The 13,081-nt window shown below is 42.0% G+C and overlaps 1 protein-coding gene across 1 annotated transcript; it reads right to left on the bottom strand.

The window, feature by feature from the left end:
* Positions 1 to 8,568: 8,568 nt before the first annotated feature.
* Positions 8,569 to 12,861, bottom strand: pi15a (peptidase inhibitor 15a; the record flags this gene model as incomplete). The annotated part of the gene is made up of 5 exons (XM_079181616.1): positions 8,569 to 8,943; positions 9,959 to 10,074; positions 10,163 to 10,295; positions 11,544 to 11,662; positions 12,586 to 12,861. 5 exons carry the CDS (start codon positions 12,859 to 12,861, stop codon positions 8,808 to 8,810), a joined length of 780 nt encoding a protein of 259 aa, XP_079037742.1. The 3' UTR covers positions 8,569 to 8,807.
* Positions 12,862 to 13,081: the final 220 nt, after the last annotated feature.

The following is a 13,081-nucleotide window of genomic DNA, read 5'->3' as shown; positions in this document are numbered from 1 at the left end:
ACAGGCACAAGTGCCTCAAAATGTAGGTACAGTACTTGATAATTTACATTCTACCACTGCCCTTAGTTAAGATGCACCAGTGCGTACTGAGCACCGTAGATGTGCATAAAGCACTGTCTTCCAGGGGGCCTCTGCTGTCTAACCTACTTCTGAATACATACAGAAGGTGATACAAGAGCTCCCACATTGAGGAACCACCGCATTCTGAACCTCCATAAACCTAGGGTTTACTGTCTGCTCCCTGGGTCAGTAGCAGGGGCCTCGGTCACAGGCCCAGCAGCGGCCCTCTCTCTGCGGTCAGACCCGGCAGCCCCCCCCACCCCCCCCCACCCCCCGCCCCCCATCCATCTTACATCTTACCCTACAGCTGAAATAGCAACGCTGTAACTCCCATGAGGGAAGCACCGCCGAAAAAACTCATTCATCTGCCATAGAATTAATGCTGCTCTACATTTAAATGTGTGTGTGTGACAGGGAGGAAGAGTGTGTGTGCGTGTGTGTGTGTGTCTCTGTCTGACAGTAAGAGTGAGAGGAGAGGTGAGTGACATGGTGCATGTGTGTGTGTGTTGGTATGCCATCATGACATAAATATATGAGTCAATGCATAAAACATGCAATTATTTTAAAGACTCAAAATAAGTTTTATGGGCTTGGGATATGACATGACTTATATTACATTAAGGTTAAGGCTGAAATACACAAAGACTGACTGTAAGAGCATGTCTCTGACCCTGGCTATTAAATGAAATTGTGTGGATAAGGAAATATTTACCAACTGTTCAGTGATTTCGATGATTTACAGTGTGGTAATTTAGGTCAAGCCATCTGTAACAGACAAGACGTTCTCTGATTAATGTTTATTACAATGCCGGCCAGTAAATATACACTATTTGTGCCTGCGGTAGAGCAATATAAATGATTTCATGCTCGGGCTTCTCGTGTTAACAGCCTTTCTTGAGAGTTCTCCCTTTCATCCCTTCTATTTCTATTTATTTGCTGTCAGTCTTAATATTTCACATGTTTCATATATTTTATACCTGACCTCCTCTCTACCTGTATGTTTCTGTCTATACACACACGTTCCCCCTCTCCCTCTCTCACTGTTATCCCCCTCCCTTGCTCTTTCTATCTTACCCACACAGTCATTGTTGAGCCACAGGTCCAGATGCTCCATTTGGTACATCCTTCAGTATTTGGTTCTGCGAGAAACCCCCTGAACCCAGCAGAATGCCTCAACCGAGCCAGACTCGGCATCCACACAACAGTAGCCTCTGGACTCAACAGCGAACCACACAAACACACTTGAAGAACACTTTTTGTTGGCCCACGTTATCTGGCACGTTGCTCCCTAATGGTTCTGGTTGAGCTGGATTGAGGTCACAGAGTTGGAACGGCGTCGGGGTGAGGATGGGAGTGAAGAGCATCAGGGTCATTTGGCAGACGTTGCCTCAGATATCGACTTCAGGTCTGTTTGGCTTAGTTTGTCTGCCTCTACCCCCTTGTGGTGAAGAGATGCCAATGCATCTGTGAGGAAAATGTGCTGTAAGTTGCTCTGTGTTTGGTTAATACCACAACATTGAATCTTGATATGAAGTTGATCTTTGTATGTCAAATCTGTCATGTTTAATTGTACCTGCACGTTCACACTTTCTCCTTCTATCAACTCAATATCCTCCTCATGAAACATCATTTACTTATATTGTGTGTATTTCTGTGTGTTTTCCACAGTGCCGTCTGTCACAAATTGAAGATAATCTAATCTACAGTATCATCGTATGACAGTCCTTGAATTACACTTGTGTTTATCCTCCTGAACAGAAGTGACTGTTAATAGATTCAGACTACTGCAGCACACTGTTCACATAACCACTAGATGTCAGGTTCAGCTTGCTGTAACCTTCAGTACCAAACTCCCCCTGTTTTATGTCATATTTTGCAGATGTTACACTGAAGTAACTCTCAGAAACTCCTATCACCTTGTTTCAGAGTGGTCTTTGCTTGTGGTGCTAACCAAGAAATTTCCCCATAATGACAAATGCCGACTGTCTTCTGGAGAGAATGACAAAACCATGCTCTCTGTGTCATAAATATGAAAATTAACTTTGTTTTTATGAGTTAAGGTAACAGAAGAGACAGACGTCTTGTCTTTGTACAGAATATCCCATTAGAAGGAATCATGTAATGCTACAATACACCACGAGTACAAAGACGTAAATGTTCTATAAGCCAGTCGAGCATCAAAGCCTGTGAGAGCTTGTGGACTACAGGTATACAAGAGAGAAGAGAGTGAAGGAGAAAAGCCCATCTGATTATGTAGCGCTGTGCTTCTGAGGACATTGATTTTGGCCTGCAGCTGAAGGATGTCGCTCGTCTGAAGTCCCCGCTAGGCCCCGCAAGGAGGCAAACGTGGCTCCATCCAAGACAAAGACCACAGTAGGATATGGAGGGCAAACACCGAACACGAGCCACCTTTGCCTCAGTTTATAATCTTGGACTTCAACAGAAGGGTCAAGTCTAGTCTGTCTCAGGGTTGGACATACTGTAGACTTATTCTTATATCCACTGTGGTGGAGATAAACAGTGGCAGGGTTGGACATGTTGGGTCGAAAGCATGTCATTACTTTTAATGTCAAATATGAGGTGAATACAGACTATACAATTTTACTATGTTGCACCAGCTTACGTCCTTCGTCATAAAATGGACTACTGAAGTATGCCAGATATGCTTTGTATGTATTTTACTAGAGCATGTGATGAACTTACTTTGCCACGGAAAAGTCACTAGACGAGAAAAGTGACCATAACATAAACTGAAAAGTCTTATTTGATTGTGGCTTATGGATGAAGCATCAGCACGTTGCTAGCATAGGGAATACATGTAAATTCCACCATGAAAACCTGGGAGAAATGAATATTCCCCCACATGTTATGGCGGCACTCTCCTAAATAAACACTATCATAGACCAAAATAGTCACATGAGACACCGCAAATGATTTGTGTACCTAAAAGACGTTATTTTGTGCTCCTTGTTTGAAGTAAGGGAATCCAACTCAAAAGAAGCAGTGCAGAAAACGAGCCCTGCAGTTAACTCTGCTGCCCCGAGAGATTTATGGTTGCGAAAGTGTTTTAACATGAACACATTAACATTTGAGGAGATCCCAAAACATACTTCAAGTAGCTGACATCAGTCTCTGGGAAACACATATGTCAACTTACTCCTGCCTGACCTAAGCACATGTCAGAGTTATGAATGTAAGTAGCAAGTTTGCCTCACAGTTTAAAAGTGATACCACAAATATCTGTGCATGTTTTCACTGCAATATGTAAAAAAGTGGCCAAGTGGCCATAATAATGACGATTATGACAACATAAATTACTGATACATGTACATGCATACATCTTTGATGAAACTGTCTTCTATTAAACATCCTGCCAATACATAAACATTATATTTTGAATGATATTAAATACACATCCCATATGTTCTCTTTCATCCAAATAAAAAATGAAGATGAAGGTAATTTGGTGAGTTTGAATGTCTTGGCCTTGGAACGAGTAGTCAACAAAAAAAAGCTGTTTCCAAGATGTAGAATGGACTCTCAAGGTTAATTCCAAGGCCTAAAAGTTCACACAATAATGGATAGTTTCAATAATCGTTTCATGACAACACTATCTGCTGATGAAGACCATGCAATGTGTGTGGCCAAAAGCTCCAGAAAAAGCCAACGGGTGTACCATGAGTTGATATCGTTTTGTAAAGGTAATTTGTTGTTGTGTGTGCCGTGCACAGCAGCCTAGCATCGCAGCTCGTTTCTACATCGAGCATTAACTCCAGCTCCATTCAGATGTCCTCAAACTGTGGTCCCAGTGATAGATTTTGGGGAGGTTTGAGGACAGGCTACATTTCAGATGGTCGGGCTGCAATGGGAGCAAAATAAACATAGCTGTTGTGCTTCCAACAGAGGAAAAATACAATGAATTAAAAAGTCCCAATATCCCCCTCGAGGTACAGAGAGGCCAAGTTTTCAACCATTCGGCTTTATGTCAGGGAGGGCAGAGAGGTTGTAGAGTACATAGACGATAGAGGAGAGGAGAGGAGAACATCAGCGAGCCTCTAAACTATTAACAAGCTCCCTCTACAAAAGATTTATCCCCCTTTTTCAGCATTGAAAAAGCAACTCACTCAAACTCGATCTCACACTTCTCACCATTATTGGAATTGGATGGCTGCTTGCACATTTTGGAAACTGACTCCCCCCAACCTCACCCTCTCCCTGTTAATAATCTATCACCCTGCCGTAGCCCTTGTGAAGTCTCCATCTTCTTTCCAAATAAACGATTCACCACCTTCACACTTGAGGGAGGCGAAACTGTTTTAGCAATAACAGTTTATCCGACGGGTCAGTAATTCACGTGTGTTATTAAGAAGAGTGGTACACATTCGGATGAGCTGCAGGTGCGTCATCGTGGCCTCAGTGGGTGTTGGCACTGGCTGATAACGTAAACTAGTTGAATAGGATTTATTGCTGCAGCAACTGGAGACTGGAAATCTCTGTTTCTTCTTCCTGTCTTTCTGATTGCGTTCCTCTCTCCCTCTTCTTGGTCTTCAAGTCAGCTCATTGCAGATTGAAATGAATTGTGAGAGATAAAAGAGCTGGAGTTTGTTTTGTGAAACCTGAACGGGTTTGAAGTGTCATTCTAGTGTTACATTGTAAAAGCAGTCGAAATGTCATTTGTAAAGAATGAAATTAAAGCAGTTGATGAGAAAGAGAGGAAAGCAGTTGACGAGGCAGTCGATGTGCAAGTGTTGAAGACAGTTCAAGTGCGTGGGCTGAAAAGCTGTTGGAACAAGTTGTGTATGAACTGTGGAGGTTGTGTGAGTTGGGAGTAGTAAGAGTATGTAGTTGAAATTAAAGGGAAATATGAGATCTGAAAGAAGTTCAAGTGTCAGCTGAAGAAAAAAAAAACAAGTTTCAGTTGACATTGTGGTGACAGGGTACCATCACAGGCTACTTTCATCTCAACCCAAATCCATATCTTTAACCTTTGCTCTGCCTCTGCCACTGATGGATAAGCCAGGTAAATGTCAGCAGCATCTTCCTGCTCATGGTGTGCCTTTTAAACACCCACCAATCATCTGTTTGGCTCTGGCTCAGGCATTTGCTTCAGACAGAAGGATTTTTCCCATGCATACTAATATGTTCCTCAAAAAAAAACTCTCTGGTGGTTGTTTCCAGGGACGGTGCTGGTTTGCGTAGATGTTGCTTCTTAAAAAAGTGCAGGAAATGGTTTAAAAACGTCCCGCTTCACAAAGTTTGGCATGAAAATGTGAGGCATTGTATTCCAACCTGCCAAAGCGCATTGCAGTGCAGCAAATGTTTCAAAGACGTTTTCTGCTTGAACTAACGCAGGGTTTAATTTGATTGTTTGGAAACCTGTAAATCTCATGCATATAACTTTGATTCAGGCTGGCCCAGAACCATATCCTGCAATCCCAGCTGGAGAAATAGAAACTTCAGCATCTGCCCAGCACATCAGAACAGTATGGTTCCCCTTTTTTGTTTATTCCTACCTTCTTACCAACTTCTCCATCATCCTCTGCACACAAAATTTAAAGCTGTAGAGCAAGAAAATATCAAATTCTGTCAGACAGTCTTTCAACTTGGCCACATTTGATTTTGTCTCTATGTATGATGGTGTCACACATTCTCCCTCTCTCTGCTTCTAGCGTTATACTCTGCTCCCTGTCTCTCCCTCTGAGATCAGTGGTTTCATTGGACAAACTCAGACAATATGGTCCCCTGAAACCCTGTCAGTTGTCTTTTCATTTGTGTAGACATGGACCGACGGGGCCAAAGTCAACCTTTGCTTATTAGGATTCAGATGTAGTCCCACCATGTTTTCTCTTCTCCCACGCAGCCTTTGATATGCAGGATGTGGGACTTTGCAATGGCACCGTTTTTCTGAGAATGAAGGCTGAGAATCAAAGAGCTGGATTGAAACTGCGGCTAGAACTTCTAATCAATATCAGACATTAGGAAGAGCTAAGACAACACAGCCCCAGACAAAGGGCAATGATACTGATTTGGACAGAGGAAAGCCATTGGTTGAACAAAATAAAAAAAGCAGAGTGGGGGTGTCTGGTACAACCCAAAGTGCATGGTGAAGGGAAAAGGTTTGATGAGGTCAAAACTTAGGCCTAAGGCCATGTCCACACTACTCCGTTTCCATTTGGAAACGCATATGTTTTGCTACATTTCCACTGAGCGTAAAACTCCGGGTTACGTTTTTGTGTGGACGGTCGTAAAACGGATATGTTTAGAAACAATGACGCCCACACCCGTGTTCGCCACTTGATTGGTTCTTAGCAGTCATGATGTGTCCTTCCCTGATTCGTCACGTTCCTATCACGTGACCCTTACCCGGAAGCTCACAACATTGATTACCGATCGCCTACCAGGTTAATTCAACACGGACAACTGATTACAGGCGATGCTGACCTTGTTGTCTTTACTAGCAGCTGTTGTCCAGTTAAAGTCTGCATTATTACGGAGCAAGCAGCTGTTATTGGAGCGATTAACGAGCGGCGTGTCCAGACCAGCGGCGTGTCCAGCGGCGTTATCAGCGTTACGGGGCGGACGTCTGAAGTCACGGTTAGTCACGGAGGGTGATGAACACAAAAAGGAGGACTTTCCTGTCCTTAGGTTAGGTTAAAGCTTATTTTTGTGAAGTCTGCAGATAAAATGTAAAAGAACAAAACAGTAATTGCTCTCCAGTAGGACAGAGACTTCAGCCACCAGCAGAGCTACGAGTGAGAACAGACAACAACGGAACCGAGGGGACGAGTGAGAGACGTGTGTTGACCACATTTATGGACCCAAAATCTAGAAAACTTGTATGTGTAAGTGTTGATTTTAAAGTAAATTTGATATGTGAGAGAGAGAGAGAAAGAGAGAGAGAGCAAGACCCACAGCGCAACGTTAAGTCTGAAAAATAAAACTTCTAAAACTTTCAACGAACTGTGTCTTCATAGAGGAAGATTTTAGAGAAGATCTTAAGTGTCAAACATGACCTTTTAAAGACTACTTTATTATTCTGTCGTATTTTTTTAACTAAGCAACCAATCTACTTCCTGTTTACATCGACACCCACGTGCATGCCCAGTGTACGTGAATAGTCACGTGATATTCGTTTTCAGGCGTTTCAGTATGGACGGAGATCAATTCGAAAACGATGCTGAAACGCCGTGTGGACGGAGAACGTTTTCGTCTTAAAATGGAGGAGTATGGATGTAGCCTAAGGCTTAGACCAGCTCTAAAGAATATAAAAGGACACAATCAAAATACACCATTTTATTAAAAATACAAGTCACAACAGGGAAAGCTCAGTTCATTGCATAAATAGCTTGTTGTTGATTTAAATACAGTCAGTGCGGTAAATGTTCCCATTTTGTAAAGCATCATCTCCCACTTAAGTTTGGATCGTGTCCTTCTCAGAAACTGTCCCGATTCCAAAAGAGATTCTGAGACATTTGCCAAAATTAAAAGTGTTGAGGAATTCGCTTGTCGATATAACGCTAGTGCTTAGTTCAAATGTACCAAGTTACAAAACATTATAGTCAATGTCCTTGAACATTATAAAAGCTGACATGCAAATGAACCATATTCAGTACTTTTTAATCGTTCAGATATATTTACAATCCTTTTACAAACAATACAAAATTGATATCAATTAAATATTTTCCCATATAAAAATGAATAACTTACAGTATACTTTTTTAGGATAAGCAATGTATAATGATTATCTACATGTACAAAACAAAACAAAAAAAATCCTGGTATTTCGGAATTTCTTTCAAAATTAAGGTGCACTTGAGTGCCTAACTCCAAAAACCAAACTACATCAGTGATCATAACAAAATATAAACAATGGATTTGTCCTATAAATCAATATATTGGTATAAAATATACCAATACACCGCGTACACATATGACTATAAAACAGATATGTGGGCCAGATTTATTGTGTGTGCTCTCTTCAACATGAATATCATTGTATGAATAATAATACAAGTATAAATGAAACCTGTGAAACATTTGTAATGTAACAAAACCAATCTGCACGGATTTAAACTGTTCAGACAAACAGAGGCGTCATCTAAGCTAGCATAAGGCCTTCGAATAAAGACCTCCTGCTGATGTATATTCCTTTTGTCATATACTTTAAATTAACAGTAAGTGCACCTTTCGGCAACAATGTGTTGCAGGACACAAATGGAAATTGCAATAGAGTTGAGTATGATGTTTGTTGTGTACCTACAGAAGCGACAAAGTTGACACTGACAGTGTAGGTTTTACCCTCTGAGGTCAGAAGCTTTGATCTTTATATCGCAACATTCCTGTGAAGGCAGAGCACACAACATGAAGGTGTGACGCCCATAGCACCAAAGTGAGCAGGTACGAGCAGCTACGATCGTGTTATGTCCTTAATTACCACATTGTCAATGGTAAACGAACAGTGAAATTTGCAGCACCACATATACTATATCCTGTGTTTAAGGACCCATTCTATACATAAATTATTATTTCATCAATTAGAAAATAGCCATGTAACAAATTAATTTACAGTTTATGTACAAAGTCATCAAAATCGTTTGCTGCCTTCAAATGTATGTTTGTGTCTTTTAAATAAGCCCATATATACAAAATAGTGTGGTCCAAGACTTTTTGTGCAAATCCTTACGGGATTAAAATAACGTCTCTGTGGTACTGTAGGTTGTCAGCTTATGTCAAGAGGAAACCTGTGTTTATTTGAACCAGTGCAGGTAGTTTGTCTTGAGAGCGGGGAAGCACATGTTGTTGCTGCAGGAGCCCCCGTAGCTGGGGGGGCAGGCGGAGCAGGGGACTCCTACTTTGTAGGGAGCCTCTCCGATCCAGTTACCCCTGGAAGACAGAAACATGTACAGTGTCAATGGAGTTAGAGGTGACAAGAGAGCGTGTTTTAGAACACAAATTCAACTTTTATTTAATAGCTGTCCTGCCTAAAAATGCAGGCGTAAAAGATGATGAATGAATGAATGTGGGTTGTCAAGATACTTAATCCCAAGAAGTTAAAGAATACTGTTTATTGATGTTCATTCTAGACATTGGAGACAGCAGTGCAGTCCCATCCTAATGTCCATTTAGTAGCGGTTCTGGGGTTCTAACTCATATCACATGATCTTCATCTGAAGCCCTTTCAGTAATCCAAACATCTGGAATCCAATGACAAGCTTTCTGCTGATGAAGATCATTTGGTGTGATCGAAAGCTCCAAAACAGATACCAAATGACCCTTGAGATTAAATTATAATATCACAATGAGATTGTTTTGTCCAGAGCAGAATATCACTTATTTAGCAATCTGTACTTAGTGAGCAAATGAGAAATCAAACTTCAGTATGTGTGTCAAGACATCGTATAATATAGTGTATAAATGGAAACCAGCCACATGTTTAGATGTCAGTGCCAGCTGGTTTTATAGCTGCATCAAGTTATTCACATACAGTGACCTTTGCAGAGCCTGATCCAAATTCACAGACTTGTGGCTTTTTTTTCAGTTGGCAAACTAAAATAGGTCATCGATGTCCCGAGCCTGTTACTCTTGCACATGTCTCAAACCAGTGGGATTAAAGAACCTTGGTCACAAGTCAGTCACAAGTCCAAACAGGCTTCGATTCTTGTGTTCCGTGGCTCTTCTGAGCTTTGGTAATGCGGTACCGGTTCACAGGCTTGTATCGAGGTTATCTGAATCTCCCAGCAACATGGGTGGCATTTCACAACTCGGCACAGAACAGAGCCGCCCTGTGTCGGGATTAATCCTGCCGTCACCATATCGTCATCGGGTTAACAGGTTCATTAGAAACAACGGGCTTCCTTACAGCACGCAATTAACACCATACAAGATCGGCCATACTTACTTGGGTGAGTAGTTGCAAACTAAATACGTTGCCCGTTTCCACACTGAACCCCATACATTCATGTTATGGCACGTGTGAACAGCACAGCCAACTTTGTTGGATGTTGCCCACACCATCTGCCCAAAAAAAAAAAGACAGCCAGTTAATGCCATTGTTACGCCAGCTCAACAGTGTTACATGTAACGCTGATTGTTGTCTTCGTACCTGGGTATAATGGGTACACATGGGCCCGTAGCATCTGAGAGGGCATCGAGGGTTGCAGTCACGGGGGTATGGAAAGGAATAATCTTTGACCTCATCGTACCATGGCTTCACCAGCTGGAGAATGGATCGATAGCTGGGAACAGAAGACAGACATGTTCAGAAAACTACACTGCACAACTTGTCACAACTGGTGATAAGGAACTAATACAGGCTGAGATTCAAACCTTGAATACGTCTGATTTGTCGTTTGTCAATATATTTTGGGAAAAATTAGTAAGAGGTCGTTGCGCAGTTCAGCTGCAGGTGCATTCGGGATTTAGGGAACAATGACTTGGATCTTGAATTAAGAAGCTTTTGGGTTCTAATCTCAATCCTGTTTATGTGGGTGAAGCATTTGCAGTTTTCAATACCCTTCAGGTGCTTCTGTTTCCCCAAACAGTCATTGAGATCTAGTAACTTGCCACAAACTTTGTTTTAATATATCTTGTGAATTTTATTGGATTTCTTTCTTTCAAATTTCAGAGTCATTACGGTGTTTCAGGGTATGCATTGTCCCATTGTGCACTGAGACTTACCATGAATGGTCGTTGCTACGGTTTTTAGAACATCTGCTACATCTTTCACGCTACTCTGACCACAATAACAATGAAATCACCTGAGGTTCTGAAATACAATATGGACTGTCTGCACTATCAAAACCACATTAAAGATTGACAAACTGGCCACATTTCAGCACATCAACATGGGCATTTTGAAGACGCCCCAGAGCTCCAGGGTTTGCAGCCAAAAAGCAATGATTTCAAGGTTTATTTGTAAGATATTCAAACACGCTCTGCACTGGAAAATGCTGACAGTGCAGTGCATTCAGTGAATTCCAATTCACAGAAAAGTTAGTCAAACTATATAAACTATTTCCTACTAATTAAATTATTGTTTCTACATTTATGTAAGTTAACAAAATGGTATTGCTACTTAGATCCAGTAGATTCATTAGGAAATAACCTCACTGTAGAACTCTCTCAGCGAGTCACAAGGAATAGTCAGAATAAGCTGTATTCCCTTGAGTCTCATGTTGCTCCTCAATAAAATCTAAAAGTGTAGGAACATGTGAAGGTGCCCTGTGTTTCCAAATGGAAAGTCAAGACCCACTAAAGGGATGCGCCTTTGTCCTCAGGGGTCATGGCTGAAAACACAACTTGTGTTTATTTGAAGGGTCACAGGAGCATTCCTCAAGCAGTCACCGGGTCACAGTGCAAAAACCTTTAGGAGAAAGAAGAAGGGGGCGGCAAGGCAACGACCATGACTGCTGAGAGAGAGAGAGTCGTCCCTGAGAGGAGCAGCAGATGTCGGGGAGAGGGGGGGGGAGTCAAAGGTCACTCACCGTCCTGTCCTGACGGAGAGGTTTTGACCCAGGAACCTGAGGAGGTGAGGTGGCCCGTGCTCCCACATGCAGGCATGAGCCCAGTCCTCAGCCGTCTTAGCCAGGGTGTCGTCCCACACCTACACGCACAGGGAACATGGAAAACCATCACACAACTGAAAACATCACCACTGGATTCTCATTCAGCAGTGAGATGTGACATAAGAGTCAGCACTTGAGTTCATAGCTCTGTTACAGGTGTTGCCATGGCAAGACACAAAAGTCATCCATCAAATCAGAGTTAGTTGCCTCGTGTCCGATGTCACTCTTTCACCGAATGGACGGGGAGTTGGACAGCATCGCTTTAAGAATACCAGATACCCAAACTTGTCAACAGTCACACTCATGTATGGTTTCGTGGGGAATGGACTGTGACTGGAGAAATGAGGCGAGACTGCCTCCGATTACTTCATTCTACAGTAATTTTTCTCATCTTATTGCCAGTTCAGCTATAGAGGATGGAGTCGCTGCCAATTTTATGAATGGAAATATGTCAGCTCATTCGTCTGAAACAGTTGCTGGGACAACCATTCAAAGGAAAACGAGCATTATACTGCTTCACACCTCGACAGTTTATTTTGGAGCTTTAATATGGTGCAATTGAAAGTGTGATTTAGACGTTTCCATCAAGGGACCACGACAGCTCTCTCCATATTACTCGCCAGCAGGCTACTGGTATTATACACGACCCCTCTTCCTTTGGAAGTGACTACTTTGGTGGTCTCTTGTATTGCAATCTGCTTAACAGCTCAAGGTGGCAAGAAACTTCAAGAAATGTGTCACTTTACTTCTGTGCAAAACCGCAGCTATTAAAATCTGATTCTCCATCATTAAAAATGATACTTAATGCATGCACTTTGGTCACTTCCAGAACATGCACATAATAATAAAACATTAGAGGAGATATATGCTACATGGATCCAAGAATTGCATTGACTGGAAATGCATGCACATTGATGAAAATTAAAAAAATAATTCAGTTTGAAGGAAAGCTTTCACTCACCATGTATTCCATATTGGACGCTGGGGGAAACACCTTCCCTCTTACTTTGTTATGGTAGTCTAGAATGGCGAGCATGTCGTTCTGACTAATGTAACGCTTCCTCCTGGTTTTAGAAATAGTCGTGATACCGGACCCATAGCTGTGCGCTGCGCCAAGATTGGTGAAATTGGCGGCAGGCAAGAACGTGGAGACCGCAGGAATAGTCGTTGCCAATGCACTTGCTCCGCAAGATAAGCACAGCAGTATTAAGTCTACTGCAAATAACTCAGGTTTCATGTTCGGTTTTGGGAAACTGCAGGCGCAATATCCCGGGTCTAGGAGTGATCTGAAAAGAAAACAAGAGGACACACTTTAAGTGCTGTTGTGGTGCGCACAAATAAGATGCAATTACTATAAAAAAAAGACATGCTTTAGACGTACTACTTTATAATACAGAAATACCAGTGGCATTCCTTCACGAAGTATTTGGTCCTACCTTTTCTTGCGCAGCGGTACC

This window comes from Pholis gunnellus (assembly GCF_910591455.1).
Source record: "Pholis gunnellus genome assembly, chromosome: 20".
Lineage (NCBI taxonomy): Eukaryota > Metazoa > Chordata > Actinopteri > Perciformes > Pholidae > Pholis > Pholis gunnellus.
The sequence above is the reverse complement of the archived record's forward strand: the minus strand, read 5'-3'. Positions and strand labels throughout refer to the sequence as shown.